The sequence below is a fragment of the Leuciscus leuciscus genome, assembly GCF_965113295.1.
Source record: "Leuciscus leuciscus genome assembly, chromosome: 14".
In the NCBI taxonomy this organism is placed as follows: Eukaryota; Metazoa; Chordata; class Actinopteri; order Cypriniformes; family Leuciscidae; genus Leuciscus; species Leuciscus leuciscus.
In genome coordinates this window covers 273,764-297,645 of record NC_138738.1, presented here as the reverse complement: position 1 = coordinate 297,645, position 23,882 = coordinate 273,764, and the positions used below count along the sequence as shown (strand labels likewise).

Here is a 23,882-nt window from a genome sequence, read left to right as displayed (position 1 = left end):
TATTATTATTATTAGTTAATTATTACTGGAAGATGAGCAGCCGCTGGATGGGTTAAAACATCAGCGTCCCATGAGTGTGTGTGTGTGTGTGTTTGTGTAAGTTTGTGTTTAGTTGAGTGTTTGTTTGTGTGAGTGTGTGATATTGTGTGTGTGAGTGAGTGTTTGTGATAGTGTGTGTCTTTGTGTGAGTGTGTACGTAAGTGTGTGTGTTGATTGACAGTCGTAGTGAAATCTTCCTGTGTGGTTTGTGTGTGTGTGCGTAAGTGTGTGTGTTGATTGACAGTCGTAGTGAAATCTTCCTGTGTGGTTTTGATCGAGTGTTTGAGGTGGTTTTCTCTTTGACTGATCCAGGATTCGCTTGAGTGTAGTTTTCTGATGACTCTTGTTGAACCGAACACACACACACACACACACTCACTCTCACACACACACTCACTCACACACACACTCTCTTCTCTCGCTCTAGAACGCTGCCTTTCTGTACGGCCTCGGGATGGTTTACTTCCATTACAACGCATTTCAGTGGTGAGTATCTTCACATCCACACGTGATGCATGTGTGAACCCAACATGTTTGATTGGCATTTCGGACGTCATGTGACGTGGTGAATGAGATCAGATGCGCATGGACCGTTTCCATGGCGATGTTCAGGTCATGTGGGCTGATCCTGGGAGACCGCGTTTACTCGCGTGTGAATCCGCATGCGACGACGGGTTTGCCTGCCGACAGTGGATTCAGTCTAATTTAATGTATCGTCTGTGTCCTCAGTCACATGTTGACATGACCGTAACGCTTTGTGTTTCATTGCTCTGTGTGTGTGTGTGTGTGTGTGCGGGCTCTCAGGGCGATCAAGGCGTTTCAGGAGGTGCTGTACATCGACCCCGGCTTCTCTCGAGCTAAAGAGATTCACCTGCGTCTCGGCCTGATGTTCAAAGTCAACACGGACTACGAGTCGAGCTTAAAGGTACGGGGTCACGGGGGGGTCAGGACACATCTAGTGTGTGTGTGGTAGTGTCTCGTTCTTCTTTTCTCAGCAGTGTTCGTGAACTTCTGTGATTTACATGAAAACATCGACAGGCTGAAACTCACGTGATCTCTGACATGTCAATCACTCTGTTGGCGTCTCCTGAATGAGATCCACATCTGGACCGTTTCTGTTTCTTTCTGTCATTTATTAGTGTGATATTCTGTGGTGTTGATGTGTAATGCAGCGTTAGCCGGTTGCTATTGCTTTGACGTCCCTCCGTTAGTGATGTCAGCTGGTTTTGTCCCTGTGTGTCCGCAGCACTTTCAGCTGGCGCTCATCGACTCCAGTCACTGCACTTTGTCTAAAGCTGAGAGTAAGTTCCTTCAGCCTCTCCATCACACACGCATCGCACACACTTCTGAGCGCACACACACATATTACAGATTCATTAGGAGACTTTAGGAAGAGTGTGATGGGTTATTATTATTATGATTATTATGATTATTATTAGTGCTGTTGGTTCAGTATTGATAAAACCTCTATTAGGACCTATTATGTCTGTCTATGAAGCCCCGCCTTCTGAAAAGCACACTGTGCTCTGATTGGTCAGCTGGAGCAGTGTGTTGTGATTGGTCGAGCGCTTCCTAGTGTGTTTGGGAAATGTCCTGCCCCTTACCATAACCACCAGTTTCAACACACTACTAACTCAACCAGGACCCGCCCCTTTCTCTCTCTCTCTCTCTCTCTCTCTCTCTCTCTCTCTCTCGCACACGTTCTCGCTCTCTCTCTCCTCTCTCTCACACACACACACACACACACTCAATCTCTCTCACACACTCTCTCTCTCTCACGCACACACACACTCTCTCGCTCTCTCTCTCCTCTTTCTCTCTCTCACACACACTCTCTCTCTCTCACACACGCACTCTCTCTCACGCACACACACTCTCTCGCTCTCACACGCACACACACTCTCTCTTATAAGCTCTCTCTCATACATGCATGCGCGCACACTCTTGCACACTCTCTTTCTCTGGCACACACGCTCGGTCTCTCACTCTCCTCTCTCTCACACACACTCTCTCTCACACACGCGCACTCACTCTCTCGCGCACTCACTCTTTCTCACGCACACACTCACACACACTCTCTCGCTCTCACACGCACACACGCTCTCACACTCACACACACTCTCTCGCTCTCACACGCACACACGCTCTCACACTCACACACACTCTCTCGCTCTCACACTCACACACACTCTCTCGCTCTCACAAGCACACACTCTCTTATAAGCGCTCTCTCTCATTCACACATGCGCTCACATACTATTGCGCACTCTCTCTCCTCTCTCTCTCTCACACAAGCGGACACTCACTCTCTCTCACGCACACTCTCACGCACACACTCTCTCTCGCTCTCACACGCACACATATGCTCACACTCTCTTATAAGCGCTCTCTCTCATACACACATGCGCGCACATACTCTCGCGCGCTCTCTCACTCTCGCACACACTCTCTCTCTGTCTCTCTCTCTCTCTGTCTCTCTCACTCATTCACTCACTCACTCACACACTCACTCACACACACTCTCTCTTATAAGCAATCTCTCTCATTCACATGTGCGCTCTCTCTCACACACGTGCACACTCACTCTCTCACGCACACTCTCACTCTCGCACACACTCACACACACACACTCTCTCTCTTATAAGCGCTCTCTCTCATTCACACATGCGCGCTCTCTCTCACACACGCTCACACACACACTCTCTCTCGCTCTTACACGCACACACATGCTCACACTCTTTTATAAGTGCTCTCTCTCATATACACATGCGCGCACATATTCTCTCGCGCTCTCTCTCTCACACACGCGCACACACTCTCACTCTCGCACACGCTCACACACACACACACACACACACACTCTCTCTCGCTCTTACACGCACACACATGCTCACACTCTTATAGGCGCTCTCTCATACACATGCGCGCACATATTCTCGCGCGCTCTCTCACTCTCGCACACACTCACTCTCTCTCTCTCTCTCTCTCTCTCTCTCTCTGTCTCTCTCACTCACTCACACACACTCACTCACACACACACACACACACATTAACTGTACCAAGGAAGCTGTTTCTGCAGGATCTTCTCACACAGAAAAGCTGCTGTTCTGAATTTGCTGCTAATTCTTGTCTTTGTGTTTCTGTGTTTGTAGTTCAGTTCCACATTGCGCACCTGTACGAGATTCAGGTGAGTCCCGCACTTACACCTCCAGCTTTGACTAACCGCACACAAACTAACTCTGCCTTATAATGGATGGTAATGCATGAGATCATGTTCACACTTTCTGAGCTGAACATTCGGCTGGTGTTGCTATAGCAACAGGAGAGAGGGGTTGCCAGGGTGTTGCTAAGGCTTCCCTCCGCCCTGAGCGTTCACTACAGGATCACTTGACAGTAGAGACTGGTGTTGTAGCGCTCAGAACACATGTGATCTGTGACTCTCTGCTTGTGTGACAGAAGAGATATCGCACAGCTAAAGAGGCGTACGAGAGTCTCCTGCTGACCGAGGCGTTACCTGTGCAGGTGAAGGCCGCCACCTTACAACAGCTGGGTAAGAACACCTGCAGTCTCACTCCACATACCACTCAGCTTATTTATTTTTATTCTTTATTTATTATATAGGTTTAGGGTTACTAGCTTAAACCTAATAGTGTGTGTGAGAGATCGAGAACGCTGAGAGTGTGTGTGTGTGTGTGTGTGTGTGTGTGTGTGTGTGTGTGTGTGTGAGAGATCGGGAACGCTGAGAGTGTGTGTGTGTGAGAGATCGGGAACGCTGAGAGTGTGTGTGTGTGAGAGATCGGGAACGCTGAGAGTGTGTGTGTGTGTGTGTGAGAGATCGGGAACGCTGAGAGTGTGTGTGTGTGTGTGTGTGTGAGAGAGATCGGGAACGCTGCGAGTGTGTGTGAGAGATCGGGAACGCTGAGAGTGTGTGTGTGTGAGAGATCGGGAACGCTGAGTGTGTGTGAGAGAGATCGGGAACGCTGCGAGTGTGTGTGAGAGATCGGGAACGCTGAGAGTGTCTGTGTGTGAGAGATCGGGAACGCTGAGAGTGTGTGTGTGTGAGAGATCGGGAACGCTGAGAGTGTGTGTGTGTGAGAGATCGGGAACGCTGAGAGTGTGTGTGTGTGTGAGAGATCGGGAACGCTGAGAGTGTGTGTGAGAGATCGGGAACGCTGCGAGTGTGTGTGAGAGATCGGGAACGCTGAGAGTGTGTGTGTGTGTGTGTGTGTGTGTGTGTGTGTGTGTGTGTGAGAGATCGGGAACGCTGAGAGTGTGTGTGTGTGTGAGAGATCGGGAACGCTGAGAGTGTGTGTGTGAGAGATCGGGAACGCTGAGAGTGTGTGTGTGTGTGTGTGTGTGTGTGAGAGATCGGGATCGCTGAGAGTGTGTGTGTGTGTGTGTGAGAGATCGGGAACGCTGCGAGTGTGTGTGTGTGAGAGATCGGGAACGCTGCGAGTGTGTGTGTGTGAGAGATCGAGAACGCTGAGAGTGTGTGTGAGAGATCGGGAAGCTGAGAGTGTGTGTGAGAGATCGGGAACGCTGAGAGTGTGTGTGTGTGTGTGAGAGAGATCGGGAACGCTGAGAGTGTGTGTGTGAGAGATCGGGAATGCTGAGAGTGTGTGTGTGTGTGTGAGAGATCGGGAACGCTGCGAGTGTGTGTGAGAGATCGGGAACGCTGCGAGTGTGTGTGAGAGATCGGGAACGCTGAGAGTGTGTGTGTGTGTGTGAGAGATCGGGAACGCTGCGAGTGTGTGTGTGTGAGAGATCGGGAACGCTGCGAGTGTGTGTGTGTGTGAGAGATCGAGAACGCTGAGAGTGTGTGTGAGAGATCGGGAAGCTGAGAGTGTGTGTGAGAGATCGGGAACGCTGAGAGTGTGTGTGTGTGTGTGTGTGTGTGTGTGTGTGAGAGAGATCGGGAACGCTGAGAGTGTGTGTGTGAGAGATCGGGAATGCTGAGAGTGTGTGTGTGTGTGTGTGTGTGTGAGAGATCGGGAACGCTGCGAGTGTGTGTGAGAGATCGGGAACGCTGCGAGTGTGTGTGAGAGATCGGGAACGCTGAGAGTGTGTGTGTGTGTGTGTGAGAGATCGGGAACGCTGAGAGTGTGTGTGTGAGAGATCGGGAACGCTGAGAGTGTGTGTGTGTGTGTGTGTGTGTGTGTGAGAGATCGGGAACGCTGAGAGTGTGTGTGTGTGTGTGTGTGTGTGTGTGTGAGAGATCGGGAACGCTGAGAGTGTGTGTGTGTGTGTGTGTGAGAGATCGGGAACGCTGAGAGTGTGTGTGTGTGTGTGTGTGTGTGTGTGTGTGTGTGTGTGTGTGTGTGTGTGTGAGAGATCGGGAACGCTGAGAGTGTGTGTGAGAGATCTGGAACGCTGTGTGTGTGAGAGATCGGGAACGCTGAGAGTGTGTGAGAGATCGGGAACGCTGAGTGTGTGTGTGAGATCAGGAACGCTGAGAGTGTGTGTGAGAGATCGGGAACGCTGTGAGTGTGTGTGCGAGATCTGGAACGCTGTGTGTGTGTGTGTGTGTGAGAGATCTGGAACGCTGAGTGTGTGTGTGTGTGTGTGTGTGTGTGTGTGTGTGAGAGATCGGGAACGCTGAGAGTGTGTGTGTGAGAGAGATCGGGAACGCTGAGAGTGTGTGTGTGTGAGAGATCGGGAACGCTGAGAGTGTGTGTGTGAGAGATCGGGAACGCTGAGAGAGTGTGTGAGAGATCGGGAACGCTGAAAGTGTGTGTGTGAGAGATCGGGAACGCTGAGAGTGTGTGTGTGTGTGTGAGAGATCGGGAACGCTGAGAGAGTGTGTGAGAGATCGGGAACGCTGAAAGTGTGTGTGTGAGAGATCGGGAACGCTGAGAGTGTGTGTGTGTGTGTGTGTGAGAGATCGTGAACGCTGAGAGAGTGTGTGAGAGATCGGGAACGCTGAAAGTGTGTGTGTGAGAGATCGGGAACGCTGTGAGTGTGTGTGAGAGATCGGGAACGCTGAGAGTGTGTGTGTGTGTGTGTGTGTGTGTGTGTGTGAGAGATCGGGAACGCTGTGTGTGTGTGTGTGAGAGATCTGGAACGCTGAGAGAGTGTGTGTGTGTGTGTGTGTGTGTGTGTGTGTGTGTGTGTGAGAGATCGGGAACGCTGAGAGTGTGTGTGTGAGAGAGATCGGGAACGCTGAGAGTGTGTGTGTGAGAGATCGGGAACGCTGAGAGAGTGTGTGAGAGATCGGGAACGCTGAAAGTGTGTGTGTGAGAGATCGGGAACGCTGAGAGTGTGTGTGTGTGTGTGTGTGTGTGTGTGTGTGAGAGATCGGGAACGCTGAGAGAGTGTGTGAGAGATCGGGAACGCTGAAAGTGTGTGTGTGTGTGTGAGAGATCGGGAACGCTGAAAGTGTGTGTGTGAGAGATCGGGAACGCTGAGTGTGTGTGTGTGTGTGTGAGAGATCGGGAACGCTGAGAGAGTGTGTGAGAGATCGGGAACGCTGAAAGTGTGTGTGTGTGTGAGAGATCGGGAACGCTGTGAGTGTGTGTGTGAGAGATCGGGAACGCTGAGAGTGTGTGTGTGTGTGTGTGTGTGTGTGAGAGAGATCGGGAACGCTGAGAGAGTGTGTGTGAGATCGGGAACGCTGTGAGTGTGTGTGTGAGAGATCTGGAACGCTGAGAGTGTGTGTGTGTGTGTGTGAGAGATCGGGAACGCTGAGAGTGTGTGTGAGAGATCGGGAACGTTGAGAGTGTGTGTGTGTGAGATCGGGAACGCTGTGAGTGTGTGTGAGAGATCTGGAACGCTGAGAGTGTGTGTGTGTGTGTGTGTGTGTGTGTGTGTGTGTGAGAGATCGGGAACGCTGAGAGTGTGTGTGAGAGATCTGGAACGCTGAGAGTGTGTGTGAGAGATCGGGAACGTTGAGAGAACATTGTGCTTGGGACGTTTTTCCTCTTCAAACCAGACTTGTGTCTCCAGTGGAGTTTAATCCCATCTGGCTAGCGCTCTTTCCATAATGTTCCCGCATCCGGTCAGGAGACGGACAGAAGACGCTCTTTAGCGGGTGTTTGAACACACTCCATCACATGAGCGTTTACTGGGCTGTCAAATAAAAATTTGAATTTCTAATATTCATTGAACATAAAAGAAAACTGCTCAGTCAAATGCAAAAACCGTGCTTTTGAATGTTTGGTGTGTGAAGAGGCGCGGGACATGATGTTGTCACTGACGCGGTGTGTTTCTGTTAGCTTATCCAGTTTACAGTGCAGTGCGGCTGCGGATGTGGATATGGCGAGATGGATATCTCGGCAAAGGAGAAGTGCTCACTAACACAGATTTAGACAGATTTGTGAACAATATTTGAGAGAAATAGGCCTTTTGTGTACATAGAAAAAGTCTTAGATCTCTGAGTTCAGCTCATGAACAATGGGGGCAAAAACAAGTGTTGCGTTTATAATTTTGTTCAGTGTAAATAGAATTTTGCTAATATTTAAGAAAGATATTCGAATTTAGCTTTTGAGCCATTTTGACTACGAAATCAGTCCGGGCGATTGTGTTTTCGACCCCCTCTGGACGAGCTTGAAGCTTTAGAGGCGTTTACACCTGTGTTTAGTGTCGTCCACTCGTGACCCGATCGACTACACCACACCTGAACATCAGCTGTGAACTGGGCCAGAGACGGCAGAACACAGATTACTGATGGTGTGTTTCACCAGGGTCTCTGCATCTGTATGCAATTTTATTCTAAAGCTTTTTTCTCTCACTCTCTCTCTCTCTCACACACACACACACACTCTCTCTCTCACACTCACACACACACACAGGCTGGATGCATCATACAGTCGAGCAGCTGGGAGATAAAGCTAATAAGGACAGCTACGCTATCCAGTGTCTCCAGAAATCCCTGGAAGCCGATCCGAACTCTGGCCAGTCCTGGTATTTCCTCGGCAGGTCAGTCACATGACGTGAACACACACGTGAACACACACGTGAAGCGAGCGTTTGCTGATCTGCGGGGGTTTAGCAGGCGTGTGTGTTTGCTCTCTGCAGGTGCTACTCCAGTATTGGGAAGGTCCAGGACGCTTTCATCTCATACAGACAGTCCATTGATAAATCTGAGGCCAGCGCCGACACGTGGTGCTCGATCGGGTACGTATCCGCCAGAACCGCTTCAGCCGCGCACGTTTACATCAGGAGACGATGGACAAATGACTCCTCACTCCTCGTTTCTCATGTCACTTTTTAAAGGCCAAATTGAATCTTCAGCTCTTTTCTGCACAATAACAGTTTGTAGTCGGAAGATCATGTGATCCGTGAGCGTTCTTGCATCTGACCTGAAATTTTCAGCAGTAGCTATAACGCGTCTGGTTGGATTATAAAGACTGTGCTGTTGCATTACGTTGTTGTGAATTTATTAGGCACGCACGATGTATCGGTATCAGCCCGATCCGAAAATTTGTCCGATATATTAAAGCCGATAAATAATGTATTATTTCCTTTAGATGAGACACTTCAGATGCATGATGGTACTGTTCAACATGATGGTTTCGAATTGCTTGAAATATGATTGGAATCACTTCAACAAAGGAAAATACAGTGAAGTGCAACACAAGTCTGTCATATCGGCTACATAACATTATAATAAGAACCTCATAATTGTGTGTTTGGGACGTGGCTTTTTTGTTTTGTAATCAGGCTCTCAAAAATGACAGAAAAATTCGGGTTTAGATTTATCAGCCAATATATCGGTTATCGGCTTTCAAATATAAAGAATTATCAATATCAGCCAAAATGTTCGTATCGGTGCATCCCTAGAATTTATGCGTCCGTTTTTCATTGTCCAACGAAAATACACATAAACGTCATGTTTTCACTGGCCGTAATAATCTCACCTGCACGTTGTTCTGCTTTGTTGCGTATATATATATGATTATTCTTGTGTGTGTATCCATCTTATTCCTGCTCCCATGATGCTTTGCCTGAATTATGGGTGTAACTTCTGTTAAGCTGTAAACAATCAGTGAAAGACTCGCTCTATGAACGCAATAATCGTTTTTTTTTACTGGGTACAATATGACATTAATTCTACTCACTTTTCAACCATCGAACGTTAAATGGAAATGTAAACGTGTAAAAGCATCAACAAGATACTTCCAACAAACCATGGATGATCCCAAAAGCTTGATTCTTTCCACAGCAATAATGTATATCTGTATTATGTAATGTACGTTGCCTTAATCAGAAGTGTTCATTAACTTAAGCATTGCGTAATACTATTTCAAAGTGATATCCGTCATTTTACAGCGGAATGCAAAGGGAAAAAAGAAAAGAATCAGGAGGAAAAGAAAGCGGCTGGAAAGAGCTCTTGCCGTAGATATTCTTGTTGTCACGTTAAAATACCGAATGCAACGTTATTCTCATGATGTCTGAAAACAAAACATGAAGGAATACTGACGGATCAGCTTTATTTGTAGGGCAACCTTATGTGACCCTGGACCACAAAACCAGTCACATGGTTACATTTTTTGAAATTGAGATTTAGGACAATATTTGGCCGAGTTACAACTCTTAGAAAATCTGGAATCTGAGGGTTCGAAAAAATCAAACATTGAGAAAATCTCCTTTAAAGTTCTCCATTTATGTCCGTGATTTTGCTGCATCCACTCACAAAAGTAAATGTTTTATATATTTACTAAATATCTTCATGGAACATGATTTTAATATCCTAATGATTTTTGGCAGAAAAGAAAAATTGGTAATTTTGACCCATACCGTGTATTGTTGGCTATTGCCACAGACAAACCCGTGCGACTCGACTGGGTTTGTGGTCCGGGGTCACATGATTCGAAATGATTCATTTTAGTCTTTTTGAATGGAAGTTCCCCAAACCGGAGGTGCCACCCATAATTCAAAACTCAGGTCAGGAATAAGGTGTAAGGATGTGTTTGAGGTAATTAACCTGCTAGCGTGTGCTCGTAGCGTGCTGTATCAGCAGCAGAATCAGCCCATGGATGCGCTGCAGGCGTATATCTGCGCGGTTCAGCTGGACCACAGTCACGCCGCGGCCTGGATGGATCTGGGCACGCTCTACGAGTCCTGCAACCAGCCGCAGGACGCCATCAAGTGCTACGTCAACGCCACGCGCAGCAAAGCCTGCAGCAACACCACAGCGCTAGCGGCGCGCATCAAGTACCTGCAGGTGAGAGCCAATCAGAGCGAGACTGTCTGTGTGGGGATCAGTACATGTTGCATTTGTTGTGAATATGTTCAGTTAATTTGTGTCAGATTTCTTCACCTTCATTCTTCGTTTGTATGCGTGAGTCCAGTGATCATTGGAGCTAGAGATACTTTGACTGATTCAGCTGAGGCCCTCTCGAACTAGCCTGAATTAGCTGAACTAGCCTCTCTCTGCTTGAACTGTTCCGCCGCTCGTCCTCAGATGGCTGTTTACATGTCTTTTTCACGCGTTTTCGTCCTAGGCTCAGTTCTGTAACCTCCAACACAATAGTCTACAGAGTAAAAGTAAAATGCTTCCTAGTATTGAGGAAGCCTGGAGCCTCCCAATCCCAGCAGAGCTAACGTCCCGACAGGGTGTCCAGAGCACAGGCCAGCAGGTGAGACCAGATAGACACACACCCCGAGAACCGCCCCTCACACACACACACACACACACACACACACACACGGCTCATCCAGTGGAACCACGCTCCTGCTCGCCGCATCATGTTCATAGTATCCATTGGAATTGCACAAATTATATGTCTATATTGTTAGTATTTGTGGAATCCTTTGGTTAATTCCTACATTTCCAGAAAGTTTAACAGCGAGTCGATCGGTAGCGTGGTTTCAGTACGTGAGCTTCAGTAGTGCAGCTCTACACACACATCTGGGTCAGAAATTAGTTTTATGCTACAAGTGTGTAATTAGGGGCTTTCGCACCGGAGGAACCTCTTCATCGTTCCTAGAGCTATTGGCGGACGTTCCCGGATGTTGGCGTGTTCGCACCGCAGGAACAACTTTACTCCTCCTCCAGAGTCGCTCTAACCCAGCGCTATAGGAACTCTCCGTGACGTTAGTGTTCGCTGATTGGCCGAACGCATGCGAAACACCAGCACCCGCCATTATTAAACAGCACACAGATTATAGCCTATATATTTACTCCAGAAACTAACTCTACGAACATGGGAAACAGTGACAGATGAGCCTCTAAACCTTTACACTGAGGAGAAAACCCAGCGTGACTAAGAGAACCATTAGCTCTCGGGGAACCACACTGGTGACTCGTTCCTAAGAGAACCATTAGCTCTCGGGGAACCACACTGGTGACTCGTTCCTGGAACCATTAGCTCTTGGAGAACCACACCGGTGACTCGTTCCTGGAACCATCAGCTCTCGGGGAACCACACTGGTGACTCGTTCCTGGAACCATTAGCTCTCGGGGAACCACACTGGTGACTCGTTCCTGGAACCATCAGCTCTCGGGGAACCACACTGGTGACTCGTTCCTGGAAACATTAGCTCTCGGGGAACCACACTGGTGACTCGTTCCTAAGAGAACCATTAGCTCTCGGGGAACCACACTGGTGACTCGTTCCTAAGGGAACCATTAGCTCTCGGGGAACCACACTGGTGACTCGTTCCTAAGAGAACCATTAGCTCTCGGGGAACCACACTGGTGACTCGTTCCTGGAACCATTAGCTCTCGGGGAACCACACTGGTGACTCGTTCCTGGAACCATTAGCTCTCGGGGAACCACACTGGTGACTCGTTCCTGGAACCATTAGCTCTCGGGGAACCACACTGGTGACTCGTTCCTGGAACCATTAGCTCTCGGGGAACCACACTGGTGACTCGTTCCTAAGAGAACCATTAGCTCTCGAGGAACCACACTGCTTACTCGTTCCTGGAACCATTAGCTTTCGGGGAACCACACTGGTGACTCGTTCCTGGAACCATCAGCTCTCGGGGAACCACACTGGTGACTCGTTCCTAAGAGAACCATTAGCTCTCGGGGAACCACACTGGTGACTCGTTCCTGGAACCATTAGCTCTCGGGGAACCACACTGGTGACTCGTTCCTGGAACCATTAGCTCTCGGGGAACCACACTGGTGACTCGTTCCTGGAACCATTAGCTCTCGGGGAACCACACTGGTGACTCGTTCCTGGAACCATTAGCTCTCGGGGAACCACACTGGTGACTCGTTCCTAAGAGAACCATTAGCTCTCGAGGAACCACACTGCTTACTCGTTCCTGGAACCATTAGCTTTCGGGGAACCACACTGGTGACTCGTTCCTGGAACCATCAGCTCTCGGGGAACCACACTGGTGACTCGTTCCTGGAACCATTAGCTCTCGGGGAACCACACTGGTGACTCGTTCCTAAGGGAACCATTAGCTCTCGAGGAACCACACTGCTTACTCGTTCCTGGAACCATTAGCTTTCGGGGAACCACACTGGTGACTCGTTCCTGGAACCATCAGCTCTCGGGGAACCACACTGGTGACTCGTTCCTGGAACCATTAGCTCTCGGGGAACCACACTGGTGACTCGTTCCTAAGGGAACCATTAACTCTCGGAGAACCACACTGGTGACTCGTTCCTAAGAGAACCATTAGCTCTCGGGGAACCACACTGGTGACTCGTTCCTAAGAGAACCATTAGCTCTCGGGGAACCACACTGGTGACTCGTTCCTAAGAGAACCATTAGCTCTCGGGGAACCACACTGGTGACTCGTTCCTAAGAGAACCATTAGCTCTCGGGGAACCACACTGGTGACTCGTTCCTGGAACCATTAGCTCTCGGGGAACCACACTGGTGTCTCGTTCCTATGAGAACCATTAGCTCTCGGGGAACCACACTGGTGACTCGTTCCTAAGGGAACCATTAGCTCTCGGGGAACCACACTGGTGACTCGTTCCTAAGAGAACCATTAGCTCTCGGGAAACCACACTGGTGACTCGTTCCTAAGGGAACCATTAGCTCTCGGGGAACCACACTGGTGACTCGTTCCTAAGAGAACCATTAGCTCTCGGGGAACCACACTGGTGACTCGTTCCTAAGGGAACCATTAGCTCTCGGGGAACCACACTGGTGACTCGTTCCTAAGAGAACCATTAGCTCTCGGGGAACCACACTGGTGACTCGTTCCTGGAACCATTAGCTCTCGGGGAACCACACTGGTGACTCGTTCCTAAGAGAACCATTAGCTCTCGGGGAACCACACTGGTGACTCGTTCCTAAGAGAACCATGAGCTCTCGGGGAACCACACTGTTGACTCGTTCCTGGAACCAATAGCTCTCGGGGGAACCACACTGGTGTCTCGTTCCTATGAGAACCATTAGCTCTCGGGGAACCACACTGGTGACTCGTTCCTAAGGGAACCATTAGCTCTCGGAGAACCACACTGGTGACTCGTTCCTAGAACCATCCGGTGCGAAAGCCCCTGTTGTGCCGTTTCTCACCCAGAGTTGTGTTTGTGATGTAGTCATTAGTTCTGCAGTCGTTGTTCCTCTAGTGTTGCAGTTCCACAACAAACACTGACGCAGTCCGGCTGGAGTAGTTCATAGTCGAGTGTGTGTGCGTACGTGCGTGTGTGTGTGTGTGTGTGTGTGTGTGTGTTCATGACACAGTACAATGAGACGTGTTTTTCTCTCTCATTGATACTGATGCACTCGCTCATAATAAGTGTTTTATATTATTTGTTTTTTGCATCTTTTCTCTGTTGTTGTTTTGGGTGGGGGTGGGGGTACAATCAGACGTCTGTAAATGTGCTTACAGTTACCGTTAGATATCAGGACCTTCAGCACCTGTTTGTTTATTAATTATGTTTTTGTTTTTACATTGGAGTCGATATGGCCACTCCTAGACCATTGGTTCAAAGATGTGGCTTGAGTTATTGCCCAAAACATGTACGAGAATGTGACTTAGAGAAGCTGCCCTCGCTGAGGAACAGAAGATCTTCAGAATGTTGGCATATAATGTTTCATGGCTATAAAATTTAGTTAAAAGCTTTTTAATATTTAAAGGAATTGAATTACAGAATTAGAGTCGACACGCGTGAAGCGAGGCCGTATCTGCAGCGCTCGGGTGTGTTGAGCTGAGGCCTGATGTTGAAGCGAGGCCGTATCTGCAGTTTCAGTCCAGTTATTCCACGCTGTTTCTGGTCAAAATCACTCCTAAGTGTTTCTGATACTGTAGAACAACAACAATATGGTTCATTAAACAGGGTTTGAAAGGATTTGTTTACCGTTTTATCTTTGTGGCAACAATCTATATCTGATCCAATTCTGACAAGATAAAGCTCCAGAAAGACCTTAAAGAGTTAGTTCACCCAAAGATGAAAATTAGCCCATGATTTACTCACCTTCAACTCATCCTAGGTGTATATGACACTCTTCTTTCAGACGAACACAAAATGTCCTGGCTCTTCCAAGCTTTATTATGGCAGCGAAAGTCCATAAAAAAAGCATCCATTCATGATAAGTGCATCTCTCCATCATCTAGGAGATGCGCTTTATGATGGATAGATGCACTTTTATGATGGACAGATGTACTTTTATGATGGACAGATGTACTTTTATGATGGATAGATGCACTTTTATGATGGACAGATGCACTTTTATGATGGACAGATGCACTTTTATGATGGACAGATGCACTTTTATGATGGACAGATGCACTTTTATGATGGACAGATGCACTTTTATGATGGACAGATGAACTTGTGATGGACAGATGCACTTTTATGATGGACAGATGCACTTTTATGGACTTCAAAACAGAACCGACCATTCACTGCCATTATAAAGCTTGGAAGAGCCAGGATTTTTTTTTTATATAACTCCGATTGTGTTCGTCTGAAAGAAGAATGTCATATACACCTAGGATGAGGGTCAGTAAATCATGGGCTAATTTTCATCTTTGGGTGAACTAACTCTTCAACAATGCTGCTGGTCAAGAGGACAGTATGCGAGGCTCAATCTCAAGCTGTAATCATGATTTCCTCGTTCCCTCTGAGATGCTTCTCTCTGCTGTCAGTCGGCCCGCTCGCAGCTCTCTTCCACTCTATTACTCTCACGATTTCTGCCTATTGTGGAGGAATATTGATCGACGACTTTTACATGTGCTGACTGTTAGCGTTTCAGACTCTCAGATGTGTTGAGTCTCTGTGTCTCCTGACGTGTGTGTGGTCTCCCTCAGGCGTGTAAACCCGGGGCATCGGGTTCGGCTCAGGGCTCGGGTCAGTCTCTGCCGGCCCACGTGAGTCCACTGGATCAGGCCGACGATCAGTCCAGTCCAGCCAAGAGGAAGAGAACCACCAGCCCTGCCAAGGTTTGTGCTCGGTTCTTCCGGTCATGTGACTCTGAGATAATGGCAGCGGTAATTAGATGCTTAAAGTACTTGAATTTGACTTTTTGAAATGTAAGTCCTGGAAAACCCTTAAAAACAGCCATTTTTATGAAGAAGTATTGTATAAGTGCTTGAATGATTGAAAGACAATATAAAGGAAATATATTTTTAATTTTATTGATAAAACAATCTATTCACACAGAATTAAAGCTGCAGTCCATTTGATGTAGATAGAGTCATGTTCCTCTATATGGCTGAACTTGATATTGCTCTTATAAATATCCAAGTTTATGATACAGTTTGAATAAGGAAAGCGATATCTTTGTCATGGTATCCTTTCAATGGTTAAAGTTTCCACAGTCATTGCATGTGCTGCACTTTATTTGTACCATTTTGTTTTATTAGTTATTAGTTAGTATTTTTATTTTTCTATTTACATTTATTTTTTAATTTAAAAGATAATAAAGAAAGATATTGTATGATAAATGAGATTTCTGATTGTAGTCCTTGGGAAAAACCAAAACCAAAAGTAGTGCTTAAAGTCCTTGAAAGTCCTGGAATTAGATTTGACCGTGTCTGTACGAGGCCTGTAATGGCCTCTCCTGTGTTCCTCCTCAGAGCTCCTCAGAGTCTTGGACCAACAGTTCAGCACCGCCAGCGACCCCGAGCTGGTACCCGTCTCCTCAGAAGCTGCAGGTGAGTGTGTGATGTGTGTGATGAACACTGTGTGCCAATCCTCAGGGCTGAGGTTGTCTGCGGTCCAGTGCTGATGACCCGGTGTGATGGAACAGGAGTCGCAGCAGATCTTTTCTTTTGTGTAGGGATGCACCGATATAAACATTTTGGCTGATATCGATAATTCTTTATAATAGAAAGCCGATAACCAATATATTGGTCAATACATTTCTGAGAGCCTGATTACAAAAACAAAAGTCTCACCATTAAAGGCCATGACCCAAACACAATTATAATGATGTACTCATTATAATTATAATTTTATGCATTGCACTTCACTGTATTTTACTTTTTTGAAGTGATTCCAATCATATTTCAAGCAATTTAAAACCATCATGTTGAACAGTGGGAATCTGAAGTGTTTCAGCTTGAGGAAGTAATACATTATATTTTGGTCAAATCTTCTTATTGGGCAGATAACGATAACATTAAAAATGATCATATATCGGCTGATACCGATATGGTGGCCGAAATATCGTGCATTCGTTTTGTGACCTACATCCGATTATAACGATCATCAAAAAAGAAAAAATGTGGGGCGGGACTTGGCTCTTGGCATGGGTTGTTGATTGGATGTTGGGATGTGGGCGTGGGACTCAAGTGTATGCAGATGAGCATGAGTGGAGTTTAGTTGCACTAATTGATTAGAGAATCCTGCATATATCTGACTCTTCACTGGAACATCCAGTTACAACAATCTGATTATTAAAAGCTCAAAACATTTTTTTTAAATGAAACGCGTGGATGACATAACATGCATGTAGAAAATAAATTGGGTTCCTTCACATTTCATACCAGCTTTTACTTTTTTAGGGCACGTTTACCCGACAACAATATACAAAAAATGCGTTTTTCGTGTTCAGACCACAACGCTGGTTCAGGTGTGTGATTAGATCTGGACTGGGAACAGGATTGGGCTCCACTGGTTTAGACGGTGGTTTGTTGGCCTGTGAGCTGCTTCTCACTGAAGAACTTCCATGCTGTTGATTTCAGATGTGACGTCCCTGACTATTATTGATCCGTTTCGAGATGAACACTGATGAATGTCTGTGCTTCTTTTACTCAGCCGTTCACTGAATGTCTCTTCCTCTCAGATGCTGGAACAGTTGCGAGCCAACCGTGCGAGTCTGAAGCCTGTTCAGATGCAGATGTTGGATCAGTTGGAGGCTCAGCTGTCAGCCATGCACCAGCAACAGGTGCGTCACAACCAGCAACAGGTGCGCCACAACAGCGTTCAGGAAAACCTTCTGAGGAATCTGGCCCTGAAATCTTCCAGCTCATTGTTTTCTCTGGCTGAGATGTTTTCCTCTTAAAGTCCCCCTGTGGTGAAAATCCAATGTTGTTTGTGTCTATGTGGAGTTTTTAATATTTTTTAAGACAATCCATGTGTAAATTCATAAGTCGACACCATTGCTGAGTATTTTCTCCTTAAAACTGCAGTGAACCAAAGACAGTCTAAAAAACACGCTTTGAAATCGCTGGTGTTTCTGACGTCACAAACTACCTCGTAACCAATCAGATCAACGTGTGATCGTCAACCAGTGGATCTCTGAGCTGAGTGAGTGAGTGGAGGCGGGGCTCATTTGCATATTCATAGAACCGCGTATACTAAATGAGGCAAGGGTGTCAAGTTACATTCAAGATATTGTAAGGCTTTTTTTTAAAGGGAAAAAATGCTTAAATATGTAATTTTGGTGATCAAAGATGAGTTTTAAGGGATAAAATGATTGACTACAGGGGGACTTTAAGACTGTTGTGACACTTTAGCTGCTCTTCCACCGTCGGGTCGAACTCTTCTAAGAACGGCACGGAACGGTTCCAGTAAATTTTCACTTGAGTTTGGTTACTCGGTTACACACCGTTCTGAACCCGGTGGAGTGCGTGTGGAGACATGTTTCTCTGTAGCGGAGTGATGTAGCGAAGTTAATAAAATTTAAAGGAGCTGTATGTAAGAAATGTATTTCAATTAATCATGAAATGGCCCTGATATGTCACTAGACATTAAGAAATCATGTTCATTTCAAATACTTATATCACTGACAACAGTAGTCCGGCCAGGATATTGAAATTTAAAAAGTGAAGTTGCAGCCCTCAACTGATGTTGATGTTGTCATGTTGTGTTTTGGCCTGATGCTCCACCCTCCACCTATCTACCAATCACGAAGTCAGTAGTGTTTCGGCATCGGGGTTGCCAGCTCTGCTCTAGTTACCACAGCTACGTAGCAGTAGGGATGGGACGGTATGAAAATTTCATATCACGATTATAGTGACCAAAATTATCGTGATTATCAATATTATCACGGTTTTGTTAAAACGAGATGAAAGTGTTCAAAAAGAACTGATGCTCTCACTAAAAACAGTTCAATATTTGATATAATCAACAAACAACAAATAAAACAAGCAGCTCTATGCACTTTAAGCAAGATTATATTCTGTGGCATTTCCTTCCTTATAATGACCGTCGTCAATAGCAACACATTATAACACAGCGCACATCCATGTATCGCAACGGACGCGCACGCGCTCTCTCGTTTCATTCAAATACAACTTGCCGTCTTGCGTCTCCGTTTTTGGACGATTGTTTTGTACGCTGTACAAAATGGATTTATAAACAGGTACGATTTAAAACATTAATCTCAATTCAATATGTCCCTGTAATTATGTGGTAAAAAAAATTCGGTGTAATAAGTGTACAATGATATACATTATTATCCCTTAAATGTCACTCTTAATAGTCTTGTTTGAACTTGATAGTTTGTCTTTGGCTCAAAGCCACTTGCTGAGAACTTTTCTTCGCAGAAGCTTCACGTTTATTTCAAGTGAGTGCGATAAAATATTTAAACTCAAAACAACATTTTGAGCCCAATTATTTCCCAGACGTAGTTTTGGTATTGAAGTCAAAGTTAACTTGCCTTGCGTTCGCTATAAACAGTGGGTGATGGTCACACAAGACGACTCGGCAGATTTGAAGTGTTTCCCCCCTATTGTAGTGACCATCCTCGATTAAGTTTCACTAAGGACTTTTGTAAAAGCCAAAATATGACCACACCTCAGATTTGGTCCTCTTAAAAGGTTGAAAAATCTCCCGAGAACGGTCACTGCCTTCTGCCATTCCTTCTCGAATAAAAAAAACAACAACATTGCGCGCTGCGCCTGCGTCAGACTGTTGCTGGCTGGACAGGATTTACAGTGAGTTATTAAAATCGCGATAATCAAACACGGTTTTAATGATAATTAAATTTTAAACGATAATACTAACCGTCAGTAAATTTTATCGTGGTTTATAGTGAAATCGGTAATCGTCCCATCCCTACGTAGCAGCCTACATTCCTGCTGGATCCTGCAGCCTATCTGGCAACCTCGAGTCAGGGGGAGGGGATACACCGCTCTACAGTAATTTGAAAGTGATTGCAGTACCAGTTTTGGCCACAATCTTACATACTAGTGATGGGAAGTCCGGTTCTTTTCCGCGAACCGGTTCTTTCGGACAGTTCGTTTCAATGAACCGGTTCAAAAAACCGGTTCACCAGTTCTTTTACGTCATCACGTAATGACGTCAATTCTATCATCCCGGCGGATAAATATACATTCAAATAAAGGCATTTGTAATCATAACTTCAATTAAATAATAGTGCTCATCGTCATAATCATCTTGGATAGGTTTCTTACATTTACGTTTTGAAAATTAACCCTGTAGTAGGCCTAAGGCGATGCGCAAACGCGGATGTTTTACATGTCTTAAAGTGAATAAACTTCATCATTTTTATTTTATTTGTAATTAAATAAACGTACATTTCGCCGAATTTGGCCCCTCATTCAATGAATGAATGAATGAATAAGGCATTTATATAGCGCTTTCATATGTACTACTGTTCACCCAAAGCGCTTTACAATCATATCAGGGGATCTCTCCCCAACCACCACCAGTGTGCAGCATCCACTTGGATGATGCGACGGCAGCCACAGTACAACGGCGCCAGTGCGCTCACCACACACCAGCTATAGGTGGAGTGAGGAGAGAGAGTGATGGAGCCAATTCAATGGAAGGGGATTATTAGGAGGCCATGATTGTTAAGGGCCAATGAGTGGAATGTGGCCAGGACACCGGGGTTACACCCCTACTCTTTACGAGAAGTGCCATGGGATTTTTAATGACCACAGAGAGTCAGGACCTCGGTTTTACGTCTCATCCGAAGGACAAGTTCAAGTCCTTGGTTCACCCGTGCTCATGTATCAGCACAGCGCATAGACAGCACAGCATCAGTTGGCCAAAAGAAAGTTCGGTTCAGAGACGGTGTTGTTATCACGCATGCGCAGTCTCTCCAGCTCGTCGGTTCTCCGTATCGAACGTGTCCGAAAGAAACAGTTCTCGGTTCTGTACTGGTGATGCGAGAACTGCTGCAACAACCAGTTCTTGACTCGAGAACCGCCTGTGTGTGAGCTGAGAACTACTGAAACCTTACTAGGCTATAGCCTTATTCAGTCGACAAAACAAAAAACTTGATGCATATCTATGTTTAATACATTATGTTTTGATTAACACATTATAAACATTTACTTTGCACCCTTTAAAACCTTGGCAAGAGTTTACGTCAAAAATGTATATCAACTTACTTAGAAATTAAATGATCTGTTCCAGAAAATAATGTTTTAGTATAATAATAAATGTTTAGTTTTACAATCCATTCATTGTGTTTCCAATCTTTAAAATAATACAGTGAAAAGGCAGTAGCCTATGTGATAAAAATGTTTCTAACATGTTTTATTTTGTTACACTTATTGATGTTCAGTAAAATACTTCAGATTTGCATGCATTTCGTCCCTCTGAAAAAATTGCACGCATGCTCAGCTCATCGGTTCTCCGTATCGAACGTGTCCGAAAGAAACAGTTCTCGGTTCTGTACTGGTGGTCCGAGAACCGCTGTACCTGTACGTTCGGTAGTGCGCGCATGCTCAGTATCAACTGCTCGTGCTCATCACTTCTCTCAGCACGTCTCAGTTCAGTGAACTGTTGGATTTACTGGAGTAACATATATGCCTACTCCGGGATATTGGTTTATTTTGAGTAGAGGTGACTGTCAGGACTCAGGCATGTCCGAAAGTGAGTAACTTTACTAACTTGTTGTGGATCAGTGCTGACGCAAGACGCGAACTGTTTCGAACGATTCAGTCCGATTTAGTGTACTGGTTCGACCAGTTCACTAAAAAGAACCGTTTCAAAAGAACGATTCATTCACGAACCGGACATCACTATTACATACGGCTCCTTTAAAGAAATATTTGATCATCCTCCATAACGGTCACTATTTACATCTCATATCGTCTGTAAACTCTTTCATAATGCATTTGTACAGTAGTCAACATTTGAAAAAAGTTCATCAAAGTTATCCTAAGATAAGAACGGGGATTGTTCAAAATTCATGTATAACTTTGATGAAAGGGTTTGATCCACTTCAAATGTTTTTTGACTATTACATTCCATAGAGCTCCGTTATCAAACCACAGTGAAAATGAAACCATATCCGTAACAACTGGGCCGGTTCGGCACGGAATGGACCAGTTTGGCCCGACGGTGGAAAAGCAGCTTTAAGCCATGTGGACACCGGATGATTATCGCGCATGCTTATTGCCAGAGTTTTTCGAGACTTTTTTGGTGCGTCTTTCTGTTCATACCCAAGCGATTTTTCACTGGCGATGCACCGAGTGAACTTGCAAATTCACTCCCTGAATCCTATTTGATTTGCAATTCCTCTCATGAATCCCATTCATATAATCCTACAGTTCAAACTACAATCCGGCCTCTAGCTCATAAATGCCAGAGGAGAACTGGCCCCCGACTGAGCCTGGGTTCTCCCAAGGTTTTTTTCTTTTTTTTTCTCCATTAGGTCACCTGATGGAGTTTTAGGACACCATTAGGTCACTTGATGGAGTTTTTCGGTTCCTTGCCACTGTTGCCTTTGGCTTGCTCAGTTGGGGATATTTTGGGGATATTTAATTTAATTTTATCAATCAATAAATTCCTCTTGAAACAAACTTTGTTGTATTATTTTAATTTAATACTGTGAAGCTGCTTTGATACAATCTGTATTGTGAAAAGCGCTATACAAATAAACTTGACTTGACTTGACTTGACTCTCCACAACAACTCCCTCTTATCGAGATTTTTGTAGCTGTGGCGTTTGTCATAAAGTTCTTTGTGTTCAGACACCAAAGAGACCAGCAGCTCTACATTCATTTTGCCTCGTTGTATCTTCTTCGTCGACTTACTTCCTCTTCGTCGTCACCTTCTTTCAATGTGTGCTCCGCAAGACCGCTTTGTGCTTGAGCACTTTAATACTTTTGTGCTTTAATATTTACTATGTCTATGCTACTGTAACTTCAGCAGCTCCAGGCACATGAATAAAAGCGTCAATCTCATTGGTTGGCCAGTTTTTAAGGTGGCGCGTCAAACCAAAAAACAAACCTGAGGCTTTTTTTTTAAAATTACGCTTTTACGCCTGCCGTTTTGAGCATTGGTGTGCATACTCACATTGGCGCCATTTGTTTAGTCACGAGGCGTTAAACGTCAGCGAAAAGAGCATGCGATAATCGTCCCGGTGTGCACGGGCCTTTAAACTGTAATAGGTGTTTGTTTGACTTGCTTAATATTTGGGGTTGATTGTGCCTTTTCCCTACAGATGAGGCAGAACTCCTCGGGCCCGATCCGACCCTCTCTCCCCAACGGACCCTCGGGCGTCTCCTCACTGCCTGCTCACCCTGTTCCCCGAGGCCCGGTTCCCCGCCCATCCTGCATTGCTCATCCGCTGGCCAACGGGCCGCTGCCTCCCGGTCCCGGCTCCCGCTCCGGCCCACAACCCCCTGCAGTCGGCAATAATCACATGCCGGGGAGCAGAGCGAACGGAGACGTGCCTTACCTGCACCCCAACGCACTACCTCACCACTGCAGGAGCCCAGGAGACCCGTGGAGGAGCCAGAACCTCAACGCCACTCAGGTCTGAGCACTGCGCTTCTTACTCTAACCTGAAGCCAAACCGCTTCTGTAGCATTACAGATATTTTAGCTTTAAAAAAACGATATGACAAACTCACTAGATTATCTGAACTACGTGCAGAAGCATTTGAAAACTGTGTTTTAATTGCCTAAAGCCATAATGAAATAAACTCTCGAGTGCCTTGGACTGATACATTTTTATTAGTCGCATTTTCCCTTCGTCCAAAAAGCACCGGGATACGGATTTTTACACCCTGTGCAGCACTTTTTTGCACTCATTTTCTTATATGCAGAAGCAGTTTAATCATGCCAGCTCTTATCGGCATCTGGTCTGTGATACTGTTTTCCTCAATGTGCAACATCAAAAGAACGTCTTTGTTACGTATGTACTGCAAACACTGAGAATACCACTATGGGAACACCTTTGGTGTGGACGAATGTCTGAAGCCCTTATACCATCACGCCAATTTGATTGGCCAATAGCACTTTGCACCACCCTAAGAATTCGTCACGTATGCCTCATATTAGTGTGCTGTGCACTATTTCTTCAGATTCCATGGAAGGAAGCACTATTCAAGAATGGGAAGGCCGGCATCGCAGTGTCCCTACTCAGGGAACAAAGGTTACATACGTAACCGAGACTTTCCCTTTCATAGGCCTCTCAACACTGCGAATAACGCTATGGGAACGATTTATACCATAACGCCTTCACATACCTGAGAATAGCTGGAAGACAGTGGAAAGTGTCCGCTCAAGCTGGTAAGACCTGGGAGCCAGGAGCCATCCTCACATCCAGACC

At 45.9% G+C, this 23,882-nt stretch overlaps 1 protein-coding gene across 4 annotated transcripts in view; it reads left to right on the top strand.

The window, feature by feature from the left end:
- kdm6al (lysine (K)-specific demethylase 6A, like) overlaps window positions 1-23,882 on the top strand; it is a 62,332-nt gene that overhangs the window by 16,631 nt on the left and 21,819 nt on the right. For 2 of the 4 annotated variants that reach the window (XM_082189572.1, XM_082189573.1), the window contains exons 5-17: window positions 467-525; window positions 844-964; window positions 1,286-1,340; window positions 3,192-3,226; window positions 3,496-3,589; window positions 7,827-7,953; window positions 8,053-8,151; window positions 9,982-10,201; window positions 10,482-10,616; window positions 15,209-15,340; window positions 15,977-16,054; window positions 17,188-17,310; window positions 22,771-23,085. In XM_082189572.1, the coding sequence (XP_082045698.1) occupies window positions 467-525; window positions 844-964; window positions 1,286-1,340; window positions 3,192-3,226; window positions 3,496-3,589; window positions 7,827-7,953; window positions 8,053-8,151; window positions 9,982-10,201; window positions 10,482-10,616; window positions 15,209-15,340; window positions 15,977-16,054; window positions 17,188-17,310; window positions 22,771-23,085 (1,593 nt within the window). The remainder of the gene's footprint in view (window positions 1-466; window positions 526-843; window positions 965-1,285; window positions 1,341-3,191; window positions 3,227-3,495; window positions 3,590-7,826; window positions 7,954-8,052; window positions 8,152-9,981; window positions 10,202-10,481; window positions 10,617-15,208; window positions 15,341-15,976; window positions 16,055-17,187; window positions 17,311-22,770; window positions 23,086-23,882) is intronic. The other 2 variants (XM_082189574.1, XM_082189575.1) reach the window with 2 other exon arrangements.